General features: G+C 39.5%; 1 protein-coding gene across 50 annotated transcripts in view; it reads left to right on the top strand.

Moving 5' to 3' along the window:
* ENOX2 (ecto-NOX disulfide-thiol exchanger 2) overlaps positions 1-15553 on the top strand; it is a 322971-nt gene that overhangs the window by 294514 nt on the left and 12904 nt on the right. For all 50 annotated transcript variants that reach the window (XM_070066497.2, XM_089323927.1, XM_070066506.2 and 47 more), the window contains one exon: positions 15086-15267. In XM_070066497.2, coding sequence (XP_069922598.2) covers positions 15086-15267 — 182 coding nt within the window. The remainder of the gene's footprint in view (positions 1-15085; positions 15268-15553) is intronic.

The following is a 15553-nucleotide window of genomic DNA, read 5'->3' as shown; positions in this document are numbered from 1 at the left end:
GTATGCAATGAGAGAGAATACAATAGCCAGAAGACCAGTATTTGTAGGCAAACTGTTCCAGACAAACTTAGAAGCTTGATTGTGAGAAGGTACAGTGAACCTAAAGTTAAAAGACACAAGTTCTGGTTCCATCTATGTCTTCCTTAACCTAGAAGGAGCTTCTTCCCCACTGAGCCTCAGTTCCCACACTTGTAAGACAAGGGATTTGTAATGGCTAAATTATCTAATCCCTTCATTTATTAATTATTGTCTACCAAGCACAGTGCTAAACATTGGAGATTTAGTGATCTATTGTCATGTGTGTGTGTGTGTGTGTGTGTGTGTGTGTGTGTGTGTTGGAGGGGGGAATTATGATTCAAATCTGAATTTCCTGGTTCCAGTACCTGTGTATTGATGTCAGTAGTTCTACACCCACTTGAGTGCTGTTAGAACCTTACTCCTTGAACAGAAACTAGTAAGGAAAGAAAATTCTCCAGTCAGACTTTTTTCTAAAGGCATTCATTCAGCTGTTACATCTGAATTTTCTCTATTTTACCCATATATTAGATCCTTAAACATACAAATGGCTGTCTATATTGGATAAGTGCTTTGTAATCAGCAGTCACCATTTGCAGAAGTGAACTAATTACTGCAAATAAATACTAAAAACTAGTAGCCAAAACATACAAAAGAGTTTAATAACAATTGAGCCATTCAAATTATTTAAGTGCTTAGCTAGGATGTTTTATAGCTGATTAATCTTTTAACTTCTATGATTACCTCCACGTCAGCCTCTACAGTATTGTATACAGTGTTTATCCAGTGATACCATGAAATAAATGCAACCATAAGTTTGAGCATCCACTTGATGAATTGCTGCATTTGAGGAGTTATTGGGGAAAGAGAAGGGTGTGTGGGAGATTCAGATTGAATGCACTTACTAGGGTTATATAATTGCATTTTGCTTCTGTATCTCTTTTGAGTTAAAAGCTGTATTGGCTACTGCACAGAATCTTATTCGTTTAGAGACTGGAAACTCCCTGACAGATCATCTTAGAGCTATTTTCTTTCCTGTTCCACATGCCAGGATGCTGCTTTGTCAAATAAAGCTATCTACAATAGACTTAATGGAGCTTACCAAATAGCTTTTCTCCCAGAAGGTTTCAATTCATTTTAATTCAAGGACTTTTGCGCATTTTTCTTTCTCTTGATCGTATCTAATTCTGTTATCTTGCTTCTGTAGTACTCAACTGCAGAAATCCTGCTCACGGTGAGCCAGTGGGAGAGTCTGCAGTTTTTATCTAAATCAGCTCCATTTTTTCACTACCATTTGGTTTTCCAATTAAAAATGTAAGCAACTGGATCTCAGAGTTGTTATTTCCTCTGTCTGTGCTACCAAACTTGAATTCTAGGAGCCAGTAGCATGTTTCTGGTTGAATTTTATTTCCCAAGAAAGTAAAACCAGACTAGCAGCTACAGTTACTTTTTCTTGAGTGCTACAAAATTTCTGTTCTTGGAGATACTCTGTTAGCCAGCCCATATTTGTGATACAGTACTTGAAATACTCTTGCCATAGAAGAAAGGTCTGCTGTGCTCAAAGCAGTGTGTTGAAGAGTAAATTAGGATTGTGAAATTACTTCATACTGTTGTTAGCCATAATGAAAAGTACAGGTACCCAGTAAACTTAAGAAAAATTGCTCCCTTTCAACATCCATCTTCTCCCTTCTTCACTTAAACTAGTGGTTCTCAGAATTAGTATAACAAAAGAGCTTTTGGATTACCTTTAAAAAATCAGGTTTCTAGGATACCGAGTCTGACCTTGCAAGTCTGTGATGAAGTTTAGGAATTATGCATTTTGTTGGCATCCTAAGTGATTCAGATGCTGGTGTTTGAGGGAACACTTTTAGGAAACATTGACTTAGACTAATCTCTTCCATCATTCGAGCCAAAATTTTCTCCTTCCTTAGTATCCAGTCTCCTTCTGATTCCCACTATCCCCCTTTAAAAGTTTAATCAAGGGCCAGTGTTGTGGTACAAGGGTTAAGCCACTGCCTGCAACACTAGCATCCCATATGGGTGCCGGTTCAAATTCCAGCTGCTCCACTTCCAATCCAGCTCCCTGCTAATGCATCTGGAGAAGCAGCAGAAGATGCCCAAATACCTGAACCCCTGCCACCCATGTGGAAGACCCTGATGGAGTTCCAGGCTCCTGTCATTGGCCTGGCCCAGCCCTAACTGTTGCAGCCATTTGGGGAGTGAACTAGCAGATGGAAGGTCCCTCTCTCTGTGTGCATCTCTCCCTCTTTCTCTGTAACTCTGCCTTTCAAATAAATAAATAAATAAATAAATATTTTTAAAAGGTTTAAACAATTAAGTACTGTGTCCCATAAACTGATAAAAATAAAAATGTAAATATATGTGACTCCACATAAAATATAAGAAATATCACTTTGTGTTAACCCAGAAGATAATGATTAGAATGCACCAAGAGCAAGAGATATCAGTATGGGCCAGAGTAGTCACAGTGAAAACTGATCAAGGCCTTACAAGATGAACAGGTTTGGGTGAGAGGAAGAAAGATGAGAAAGCATCTTGGTGGAGGAGAGGGGTGGAAGGGTTTAGGGCTGAAAGAGTGAAATAAGCATGATGTTTATAGGAGGATAAAAGACTGGCTCCAAATTACAGGGAAACACGAATAACAACCTTCAGTTGATCATGGTAGACAGTATGACACAATAAGCATAGCTTGCCCATGGCACTAATATGATGAGAGAAATACAAATTATACATTTTAGAAGATAATTTTGGATTAAGAGATACCAGTCAGAGATTTTTAGGAATAGAGATGTGAAGTGGTGGAGGTTGATACTAGAGGGAAGGCAGTAGGAACTGGGAAAAACATGGTACATGAAAGGGAGGCAATGAGGAATATGAAATTAAAGATACTGTGAATCATTGTATAGGAATAACAAAAAGTCTTTAGTGACAGATTGGATTTAGATGATGAATAAAAGGAATGAGTCTTAGGTTTTCTAGTCTGGGGGACTGATTGCATCAATTCACTAAGCATGCCATTACAAAGTACCACAAACCAGGGGGCTCAACAGACAGAAATGTATTGTCTTTGTACTGGAGGCTAGAAATCTGAGATCAAGGGGTCAGCAGGGCTGGATCCTTCTGAGGGCTGTAAGAAGAATCTTTTCCATGCCTCCTTCCCAGCCAGCCTCTGGTCATTTGCCAGCAGTGTTTGATGCGCCTTGGCTTGTGGATGAATCACCTCAATCTCTGCCTTCATTTTCACATAGCATTCTCTGGATGTGTGTGTCTGTCTCTGTTTCCAGTTTTTGCCTTTGTGTAAGTGATAATCAGGACCAACCTTAATCTCGCCCTAACTTTTTTTTTTTTTTTTGACAGGCAGAGTTAGACAGTGAGAGAGAGAGAGAGAGACAGAGAGAAAGGTCTTCCTTCCGTTGGTTCACCCCCAAAATGGCCACTATGGCTGGCGCTGTGCCGATCCGAAGCCAGGAACCAGGTGCTTCCTCCTGGTCTCCCATGTGTATGCAGGGGCCCAAGCACTTGGGCCATCTTCCACTGCCTTCCCAGGCCACAGCAGAGAGCTGGACTGGAAGAGGAACAACCGGGAAAGAATCCGGCACCCAACCAGGACTAGAACCTGGGGTGCCGGCGCCGCAGGCAGAGGATTAGCCAAGTGAGCCACGGCACCGGCCTCCCTAACTTGATTACCTCTGTAAAGACTCTTTCCAAACAAGGTTACATTATGAGAAATTGAACATAATGTTTTGGGAGAAGGGGTAGATACAGTTCAACTCATAACAGTAAAACTGACAGAAATGGACTGATGGGTAGGACTGACTTGCAAAATATGATGAGATCAGCTTCACCTAATAGGTAGTTAGGACATAGGCAGAAAGGATTTGTATTCCAGTCAGAGTTGAAGAAATTAGAAGGAATAAAAGAGAGTAGTATAGAAATATAGGCTGAATCCTCGAGAATATGAATAAATGAGTGTGAAAGACAAGTGAAAGACAGAAGGGCAAAGGGATAAATACAGAACTTTTGGGGGCTACCCATCAAGGAAAGAAGAGGGATTTTAGAGGATTTAGACAAAGAGCAGTGTTGGAAGCTAGAAAACTGGAAGAGAATTAGGCTGTGGAAACCAAGGGATTTTATGGAAGTAGGCAGTAACCAATATTATCAAATCATACAAAGAAAATAGGAATTGAAAGAAATAGCATTGAAGAGAAGCCAATTTAGTAAATTGATACAGGTAGAGGACAGGCAGTATGACATTAAGAAGAGAAAATGGACCAAAATAAGATGTACAGGTCAAAAAGCTGGGTACTAAGCAAAAGGAAATAAAGGTATTATATAAGTGGAGACTAGAATTGATAACAATTTTAAAATGAAGTTTTTGTTGTTGATCAATAAAAGAGGAGTTCATCAAGAAGATAAAGTTTTTTTTAAACTTTTATTTAGTAAATATAAATTTCAAAAGTACAACTTTTAGATTATAGCAGTTTTCCCCCCATAACCACCCTCCCATCTGCAAACCATTCCATCTCCTACTCCCTCTCCCATCCCATTCTTCACTAAGATTCATTTTTAATTATCTTTATATACAGAAGATCAACTTTGTATATACTAAGGAAAAATTTCAACAGTTTGCACCCACACAGACAAAGTATAAAGTACTGTTTGAATACTAGTTTTACCGTTAATTCACATAGTAAAACACATTAAATACAGAGATCCTACATGGGGAGTAAGTGCACAGTGACCAAGAGGATAAAGTTAAAGGTGCTAGAAAATGAAAGTGTACTTATAGGTAATTACGCAAATGGAATCCTGGAAAAGAGGGGGAAGATCCATATCTGGGTGGAGTTTGTTTTCTACAAGGGAGAGCCCTCTTCCTCTGAGACAAGAGCAGGGAAACAGAAAGCATAAGTGTAGGTGTAGCCCAGGCTTCTCCCTATAGCAAGAGAGTGGTCATCTGTTAATGACAGAGTGATTTACAAATGAGACCAGGAGGAAAGAGGAACAAATCTGGTAAAAATGCTGTGGGCAGTATGGAATAAAGAAATCAGTGAGAGGTTGTCAAGGGCCCACATGAATCTGTGTCGGTCTTGCTGCCTAGTTCTGCAACTTCCAAGACACGTTTGAGTTCACTATGGCCCAGATAAGGAGCAAAGAAAGTTAAGTCAGTGATCATCAGTTGGGGATTGGCCAGGTAAGCCTGAAGGAATAAGGGGTCTAATAAGTTGGCAATGAAATCTGTTAGCCAAGAAGCAATTAATGGACTGGGTGAGATTTCCTCACTCTGAGATGAAAGGTCCCAGGAGGAAAAGCAAAGGGAGCCTCGTTGTGGTAAGGGCAAGTAAGAATTCTGTGTTTGAGAGTGGAACATAAAGATCTCAGAAGGGAAACAATGAAGTACCACCAGGTACATCCATGCTGGCAGAAGCCTGATTTGAGTGGAGATAATGAAGCAAGGAAAAGGCAAGGCATTGTGAGGTCAGGGAACTCAATTGAGATTTTGCCTGAATCAGCTTGCAGCCATCCCAGTGGCTCATACTTATATCATCTCCCTCTTTCTTCTCACTCTTTGTTCTTTTTTACTTTTTTCCTTTGTGAATCACTCAGCTCAAACATTTTTTATGAGCCTTGGGGATAATTTTGCATTCTCCCTTCTATAATTTTATAACATTTTTTAGCATCTCCTGCAATGAAGCTTTGTAAGGATGGCTGACTCCCTGAATTTACTTCTGTTGCTTTGTTTGTTTTGTATCACTTGTACCACTTGTGCCACTGTACCACTGAAGAAACCTAGGCATTAATATTTTTAATGGCACAAAATCCTCTTGATCTTTTGTTGTACAGAAACATAGCTGAGATTTTGCTCTTAGTGGCTCTTCTGGAAGGAGTTCACAGCTGCCTTCACACTGTCATATTTCCTTGATGAACTGGCCGCCTTCACATCTGAGGGGCAATCCTCATAAAGAGAAACATTTTCACACATAGAAAAGAGTCCAGAAGGAGAAGCCGAGGACTAATGATGGCAGGATGGGAATATTTTCACTGTACTATGCTCTTTAGTATCAGGACGGATGGATTCGCCTGCTCAAACACACTATTAAAAGGTAATATTGAACTTTTCAGTGTTCTGGCAATGTACAAAGGACTCTAACTTCAGAAATGGGCCCAATTAATATTAAGTCTGTGAAAGGAAAGACTTGGTGTCCTCATTAAAATGACAAAAACCCTCAATTCAGAGAGTGGGAAATACATTTTATAGGTAAGGTCTTCTCAGTAGCATTATAGGTGATTACTTTTTTTTTTTTGCTTAGTTAACAGGTCCAAACTAAAATAATTATTATCTACTCCCACTGGGCTACAGGTGTGCATAGCTGCTCATCAGCATGCCCTTACCCCACCCACCGAGACAGAGCAGTCTCTCCTCATTTTCTCAGAGGGAAAATATTTTCATATTTATACTGGAGAACATGCTTCTAACAATTCTCCCAGATCTCTGCCCTTTTCTTGCCTGTGTATCTCCATATGACATGTAAAACATAATAAGTATATATAATCACTGGCCTGCAGTGCAAAAGGAAACAAATGAAATGTCACCAGTTTGTGTTGGGCCATGTGGACTGCTACAGGACAAACATGCAAACTAGAGCAGATATAAGTAACTGTCCATCTATGAGAGTCACTTCATTTACAGAGTAAACTGTGTGCTAGTCAACCAGACTACACCTCAAGATGCTGTCCTTGGTACTGACCCAAACCAAGGATTTCTTCCACCGTGTGGCAGATAGTTAATTTGTCCCCCCCCCCCCCTTTTTTTTGACAGGGAGAGTTAGACAGTGAGAGAGACAGAGAGAAAGGTCTTCCTTTTTCTGTTGCTTCACCCTCCAAGTGGCCACTATGGCTGGCGCGTTGCAGCCGGCACACTGTGCTGATTCAAAGCCAGGAGCCAGGTGCTTCCTCCTGGTCTCCCATGCAGGTGCAGGGCCCAAGGACCTGGGTCATCTTCCACTGCACTCCTGGACCACAGCAGAGAGCTGGCCTGGAAGAGGAGCAACCGGGACAGAATCCGGTGCCCCGACCTGGACTAGAACCCGGTGTGCCAGCACCGCAGGCAGAGGATTAGCCTATTGAGCCGTAGCGCTGGCCAATTTGTCCCTTTTTCTATACAGTTTGCTATCTACAAATCATCTTCACTTGTAGCATCTTCTTTAGGTGCTGTGATTGTTAAAAATAATACCTGTCTGATGAAAAATACCCCAAGCACTTGAAGAGATAGAAAAGATAAATATTACTTGGAATGCTGGGAATCCAAGTTCCTGTGCACTGGATTTCTCTTCAGTGACACAATATGCATGATCATGGCAAGAATTAATATCAGTAATAAGGGACTGGTATTGTGATACAGCAGATGAAGCCACTGCTTACAACACTGGCATCCCATATTGGAGTGCTGGTTTGAGTCCTGCCTGCTCTGCTTCCAGTGCAGCTCCATGCTGATACAACAGAAGATGACCCAAGTGCTTGGGCCTCTGCCACCCATGTGGGAGACCTGGATGAATTGCTAGGCTTCTGGCCTTGGCCTGGCCCAGCCCCAGCCATTGCATCCATTGGGGAGTGAACCAGTGGATGGAAGAACTCTTTCACTGACTCTGCCCCTGTCTGTGTCACCCAGCCTTTCACATAAATAAAATAAATCTTTTTTTAAAAAATATCAGCAATGGGCTGGTACTGTGGCACAGTGGGCTAAGCCTCTGCCTACAGCACCAGCATCCCATATGGGCACCGGTTTGCATCCCAGCTGCTCCTATTCTAATCCAGCCCTCTGCTATGGCCTGGAAAAGCAGTGGAATGATGGCTCAAGTCCTTGAGCCCCTGCACCTGCATGGAAGACCAAGAAGAAGCTCCTGGCTTTGGATCGGCCCAGCTCTGGCAGTTGCAGCTATCTGGGGAGTAAACTAGTGGATGGAAGACTCTGTCTCTCTCCCTCCCTCCTTCCCTTTCTCCTTCTCTCCCTCCCTCCTTCCCTTCCTCCTTCTCTCCCTCCCTCCCTCTGCCTCTCTGTAACTCTGCCTTTTAAATAAATAAATAAATAAATAAATCTTTTTTTAAAAAATCAGCAATAAAAACAAACATAAAATGAATGTGTAGGGGCCAGCACTGTGGCATAGCAGGTAAAGCTACCACCTGCAGTGCTGGCATCCCATATGGGCACCAGTTCTAGTCCCAACTGTTCCTCTTCTAATCCAGCTCTCTGCTGTGGCCTGGGAAGGCAGTGGAAGATGGCCCAAGTCCTCGGGGCCCCTGCACCTGCGTGGGAGACCCAGAATAAGCTCCAGGTTCCTAGCTTCCTTGGTGCAGCTCCAACTGTTGCAGCCAACTGGGGAGTGAACCAGCGGATGGAAGACCTCTCTCTCTCTTTCTCTCTCTTCTCCTCTCTCTGCATAACTCTTAACTTTCAAATAAATAAATAAATCTTTAAAAAAAAAAGAATGTGTAGTTCGAAAGGTCTTGGTAATTTTTTACCTAAAATTCAAGGTTTTTTTTTAAAGATTTATTTTATTTATTTGAAAGACAGAGTTATAGAGAGAGGGTAGAGACAGAGAGAGAGGTCTTCCATCTGCTGGTTCACTCCCCAGATGGCCACAACGGCTGGAGCTGCACCGATCTGAAGCCAGGAGCCAGGAGCTTCTTCTGGGTCTCCTATGTGGGTGCAGGGGCTCAAGGACCTGGGCCACCTTCTGCTGCTTTCCCAGGCCATAGCAGAGAGCTGGATCAGAAGACGAGCAGCCAGGACTAGAACTGGCGCCCATATGGGATGCCGGTGCTTCAGGCCAGGGCATTAACCTGCTGTGCCACAGCGCCAGCTCCTAAAATTCAAGTTTTAAAACTGCCATTTCAGGATAATTGCATGGCCAGCAACAGAAAACATGTGGACATTGAAAATGTCTCAATACTACTAAAAGATACTCCTAACCAGAACACTTCCTATTATATTGACAGTCTTTGCTTTGGCTAGGCAATCTGATCACAGCAGCCTGCATCAGTACCTAATAGTTTTAGAAAAACCCTCAAGTTAGGCATGGAACTGAACTCAGCACCTCACCAAAGGCAGCCTACTTTTAGGAACAGGAAATATTTTCACTCTCAGAATGCAGTTCTCTTCATCTTTGTAAATCACAACTTCTTTGAATTCATTATGTAGAGGATTAATCTTGTCTTTGAAATCCCTTTAGAAAACTCTTCTTCCACTTTTATAACTGAAAATTTCAACGATTTTATTTCCATTAATTTTCTTTTAGTTTCTTCTACCCAAGTCCCTTCCCATAGATAGCTGAGAAAGCTCACATCTTTTTGAAATTGTCTTTTAACCTTTTTGTACATTTTACATACATATTTATAATTTTGAATCATTTTGATAATATATTTTCTTGGCTTTATGTTCTGTTAGTAATTTAAAAAGGAATAAAGTGCAAATGTTCCCATAAATATGGTATATAACTAATAGAGATTGGTGGAATTATGTAATTTTGTACCATAGTTATAAATCTGGAACATAGAAGGTACTCAATAAATGCTTGCTGAATTAATGGAAATGTTCTTATTAAACATTGTTAAATAGCTTTTATGTTTTTGACCTTGAAAAATGTGCCTTAAACCATAAATAATCAAATTTAGCCTAGGTTTTTTTCTCCTGTATCTTCATTTTTTAATTAATAAACTTTATTTAGAGTGATTTTAGGTCCACAGCAAAGTTGAGAGGAAAGTAGGGAGTTTCCATATTCTCCCTGTAGCTACAGAAACACATTCTCCCCCACCCTACCCCTGCTGTCAACCTCCCTCACTAAAGTGGGACATTTGTCATAATTAGTGAACCTGTATTGACACATCATTATCATCTGCACTGTACAGTTTTGGTCTCACTCTTGATGGTGTATATTCTATGGGTTTTGGCAAATGTATCAACAGCCATCATGGTAGTATCATATAGAATAATTTCTCTGCCCTAAACTTCCTTTGTCCTCCACCTATTCATCCCTCCCTCCTGGCTAAATAATGGCAACCACTAATATTTGTACTGTGTCCACAGTTTTTCCATTTCCAGAATACCACATAGTTGAAGTGATATAGTACATAGCCTTTTCAGATTGGCTCTTTCACTTAGTACTGTGCAACTAGGTTTCCTTCATGTGTTTTCATGGCTTGAAACTCATTTCCTTTTAGCATTGAATAATATTCCATTGTCTGGATGTACCACAATGTATTTGTCCATTTGCCTACTGAAGGACATCTTTGTTGCTTCCAAATTTTTGCAATTATGAATAAAGGTGTCATAAAAACCCATGTGCAGGTTTTGTGTGGATGTTAGTTTTCATTTCATTTGGTAAATGCCAGGGAGCATGATTGCTGGATTGCATGGGAAGAGTATGTTTAGTTTCATAAGAAAGGTATATGCATATTAAAGTAATATTTAACTTGTCTTTTTCTAGTTTCCTAAGGTAGAAGATTAGATGATTGATTTTAGATCGTTCTTCATTTCTCATATATGCATTCAATATGACAAATGTCCCTTTAAGTAGTGCTTTCACTGTATCCCACAGAATTGGATAAGTTACATTTTCACTTTCATTTACTTAAATATCTTTTCATTTTTCTGAAGATTTCTTTTTTGACCCATCTGTTATTTAGACGGGAGCTTTTCAATTCTGAGTAGATTGGGATTTTTCAGCTGTCTTTCTGTTACTGATTTCTAGCCTAATTCCACTGTGGTTTGAGAACATACATTATATGATTTCTATTCTTTTAAAAATTTTGGAGGTTTATTTTTAGGGTCCAGAATGTAGTCTCTCTTGGTGAATCTTCTATGTGAACTTGAGAAAATATGTAATTTGCTCTTGGTGAATGACATAAATATACAGATGTCATTAATGTCCAGTTGATTGGTGGTGCTGTTGAGTTGAACTCTGTCCTTACAGATTTTCTGCTTTCTGGATCTAGCCATTTATGATAGAGAGGTATTGAAGTCTCCAACTGTAATGGAACATTCATCTATTTCTTGTTGAAGTGCTGTCAGTTTTTGCCTCATGTATTTTGATGCTCTGGTGTTAAACTCTTGTAAACATTGAGGATTGTTATATCTTCTTAGAATATTGACCAATTTAATACTATGTAATGGCCCCTTTTTATTCCTGATAATTTCCTTACTTTGAAGTCAGTTTTATCTAAAATTGATATAGTTACTCACACTTTCTATTTATTAGTGTTAGAATGGTATATCTTTCTCCATCTCTTTTCATGTAATCTATAGATATCCTAATATTTAAAGTAGATTTCTGGTGGATGGCATATGGTTGGATCTTGTTATTTGATCTACTCTAACAATCCGTTAATTGGTACATTTAGACCAATTATGTTTAAGGTAATTATTGGCAATATTGGATAAAGACCTACCATGATGTTTTCTTTTGGTTACCCTTGGTCTTTGTTTCTATTTTTGTCTTCCACATTTTTTCTACATTTTGTGGTTCCAGTTGAGCCTTTTATATTCCATTTTTCTCCTTTCTTAGCATATCAAATTATATTTCTATTTTTAATTTTTTGGTACTGATTTCCCTAGATTTTCACTATACTTTTACAACTTATCCAATTACACTTTCAAATAACAGTATACCACCTCATTGGTAGTGTATGTATAGCCCTTGTCTCTGCTGTTGAGAAAGTTTTTTTTTTTTTCATACTATTCGTTGAACTCTACTTACTCTACGGTTGACTTTATGGGTATAAATGAAACTGAAAGTATAAAACTGAAAGTAAATTTTTGTAAAAATTAAGAGTGGGACTAGGAGAGGAGGAAGAAGGGTTGGGAGTGTGGGCAGGAAGGGAGGTTGAGGTGGGAAGAATTACTGTGTCCCTGAATTTGTATTTATGAAATGCATCAAGTTGGTATACTTTAAAGAAAATTTTTAAAAATATATGTATTTCTAATTCTTCCCTCTCATCCCTTGTATCATTGCTGTCATTCATGTCATGTGTACATAAGCATATGTAAGTTTATATAAGTGTGTGTGTGTGTGTGTATTCCCAAATGCACAGAGAGTTTAATACGTTGTTGATATTGTTATTTTGAACAATTATGTTAAATCAAGAATAAGAAAATTTTTAATGTTACCTTTACTTATTCATTCTTTGATGTGCTTTATTTATGGAGATCCAAATTTCTGACATATCATTTTCCTTCTCTCTGAAGAAAACTTTTAACCTTCTTTCAAGCCAGGTTTACTAGTAACAGACTTTCTCAATGCTTGTTTCTCAGGGAAAGTAATGATTTCTCTTTCACTTTTGAAGGGCAATTTCACAGGGCACAGAATTCTAGTTTGGTGAGTCTTTTAACTCAGTAAATATATAATTCCACTTTCTTGTTTGCATGGGTTCTAAGAAGTCAGATGTAATGTGTATATTTGTTCTTTCCATAGGTATGTTTTTATTTCTGGATTTTTTTTCTTTTTTTAAAGATTTATTTATTTATTTGAAAGTCAGAATTACACAGAGAAAGAAGGAGAGGCAGAGAGAGAGAGAGAGAGAGAGAGAGAGAGAGAAAAGGTCTTTCATCTGCTGGTTCACTCCCCAATTGGCCACAAAGTCGGGAGTTGTGCCGATCAGGAGCCAGGAGCTTCTTCCAGGTCTCCCATGTGGGTGCAGGGGCCCAAGCACTTGGGCTACCTTCTGCTGCTTTCCCAGGCCATAGCAGAGAGCTGGATAGAAAGTGGAGCAGCCAGGTCTCGAACCAGTGCCCATATGGGATGCCGGCACTGCAGGCGTTGGCTTTACTCACTATGCCACAGCACTGGCCCCTCTTGCTTTTTTTCAACATTTTTCTTTATTTTGATTTTCTGAAGTTTGAATGTGATATGCCTAGTGATAGGGTTTTTGGGCATTGATCCTGTTTGGTGTTGTGTGAGATTCCTGGATCTATGGTTTTGTGTCTGACATTAATTTGGGGAAATTTCTCCATCATTTTTGCTTCAAAGATTGTTTTTTTTTTTTCTCTTACTACTCCATATATTCCCATTCATATGCTTCTACCTTTTGAAATTGTCTTGCAGTTCTTGGATATTTTGTTACTGTTAAGTCTTCTTTTCTCTGCCTTAGCTATGGGCTGGATGTTTGTGAACCCCAAAATTCATGTGCTGAAACCTAATCACCAGTGCAATACTATTAGGAGGTGGGGCTTTGGGAAGAGTGCTTATGAGGATTAGTTCCCATATAACAGAGACCCCAGAGAGCTGCTTTGCCCCACTGTGATATGATGACACAGCTAGAAGGTACTACCTATAAACCAGGATGGGGGCACTCACCAGATTCTGAAATTCAGATGCCTTGATTTTAGATTTCCCAGTTTCTAGAACTATGATAAGTTAATGTCTAGTCTTTATATGCTGCCCAGTGTATGGTATCTTTTTATAGCAGCCCAAATGAACCAAGATGGGTTTTCCTTCTTAGAGGTTTCTGTTGTCATGCCCTCAAGGTCAGAGACTCTTTCCTCAGCCATGTCCAATATATTACTGGCCTACCAAAGGCATTCTTAATTTCTGTTGCAGTGCTTTTCAGTAATCTCTAGTAATTCTTTTTGATCCTTTTTTAGAATTTCCATCTCGCTGTATTACCCATCTGTTCTTGCATGTTATTTACTTTTTCCATTAAAACCCTTTGCATATTAATCATGGTTTGTTTGTTGTTTTTTTTTTTTTTTTTTGATTCTTAGCCTGATAATTTCAACATCATTACCATATCTGAGTCTGGTTCTGATGTTTGTTCTGTAGTTGTATCTGCAAACTCTGTGTTCATTATGCCTTATAATTTTTGTTAGAATCCAGACACGGTGCATCGAGTGATGGGAACTCTGGCAAGTAGACATTTATTTGTGAGGTGGCAAAATGTGGGGAGAGGGAAGAGTTCTCTGGTTCTATGATTAAGTCTCATCCTTTTGGGGAGCACATATGCCTGGATTGGTGACCTTCACCAGTGCTTCTCAGTCCTTCCATCATAGGCTTGAAGAGGCTGGCGTTGGGTATTTTCTTTTCCCAGACCAGTTAGGCTCTGATAATACCCAAGAAGGTTAAGCTCTGGTGAAATAGATTTTCTTTACAACAGGCCTCGTTAAGAAGGGCAGAATGCTGTGCCATTTCAAATTTAAAAAGAGCCCTTTCCCTCCTCATGCCAGAAGCCCAAGGGAGGTTTCTCTGATATTCATTGTGAGAACCTATAGATGACCTGTAGGTCAAACTAATAAAAGTATGTGAGCCCTACCCCATGACTGGATCTCCCTGGAGATTTTAACTCTTGGGCTTGTCCACACTGAGCCTCCAAATATTCGTCTATTAGAGTTTAGTTTTACTTCCCTGGCACTGGGTCCCCTGGAGCTTTCTGCTCATGAGTTTCTGGTCCAGAAAGGCGATTTGTTATATTCATCTGTGTCTCTAATTTGGGAGCCAGCAATTTTCCCTGTGACCTCACTTCTCTGATATATATGAGAATTGTTGATTACAGCTTTTTGCTTACTGTTAAGACACAGTAAAGGCTTCCAAGCTCCTTACATGAGGGACCTAAAACCAAAAATCTTGTATCCTAGCTTTTACATTTACCTTTCTTCTGTAGCAGTAGTCAATGCTACATTTTTAAAAAGCATCTGTCAGGAAAATGATTGTGTAGGCAGTTGTGAGTTTAAGATAATTATTCCTATATTTTATTATTAGAGTTCTTGTAGTTTGTGCATTTCAAATAAAAGTAACATGCTACCTGGAAATATCTTAGTTATATTTGAGGTGGAGACTATGACCCACGATGAGGACTTTTATGCATTGGAATCTTGGTTCATTTACAAAAACGGGCCTGTATGCTTCTGTGTCCATGTTTTTCTGCCATGGCTAACTCAGACCTAAAGTTACGCATCAAGAGGCTTTTTATACATGTTAATTTAAAATACCAAGTTCTCAGGGTACTCAGGTGAGCCACAAAGAAAAATGACCATATGTTTTAATATTTTATATTGGTTTTTTAGCCTTAGTATCACAGGCGGAAGCTCTCAAGGAAGAAAATGACAGCCTCCGTTGGCAGCTTGATGCCTATCGGAATGAGGTAGAACTGCTCAAGCAAGAACAAGGCAAAGTCCACAGAGAAGACGACCCAAACAAGGAGCAGCAACTAAAGCTCCTGCAGCAAGCCTTGCAGGGAATGCAACAGGTGAAGGCATTTTGGTTTTCTGAGCTTTCTAGAAGGGTGTCTCTGGCTTGGCTGAAGAAGAGATGATGTATTGCAGTTAATGAAATATGCAGGCTAATGTAGAGTTGATAATGGATCACCAATTTTCAAAGAATTGCATTCAATGAAAATATTTAACATTAAAACTACATTCAATGTAATTAATATTTTCTTTATAGATAGGACCTCAGGATGTTTATGAAGAACCTCAATTATTTAGATATGAAAAAGTACTGATTAATAAATATCTAGTTACTAGAATGCTAAA

This window comes from Oryctolagus cuniculus, chromosome X, assembly GCF_051225735.1.
Source record: "Oryctolagus cuniculus isolate XC-2025 breed Fujian yellow rabbit chromosome X, ASM5122573v1, whole genome shotgun sequence".
NCBI classification, from domain to species: domain Eukaryota; kingdom Metazoa; phylum Chordata; class Mammalia; order Lagomorpha; family Leporidae; genus Oryctolagus; species Oryctolagus cuniculus.
Note: the sequence above shows the minus strand (reverse complement) of the source record. Positions and strands in the feature narration are given on the sequence as shown.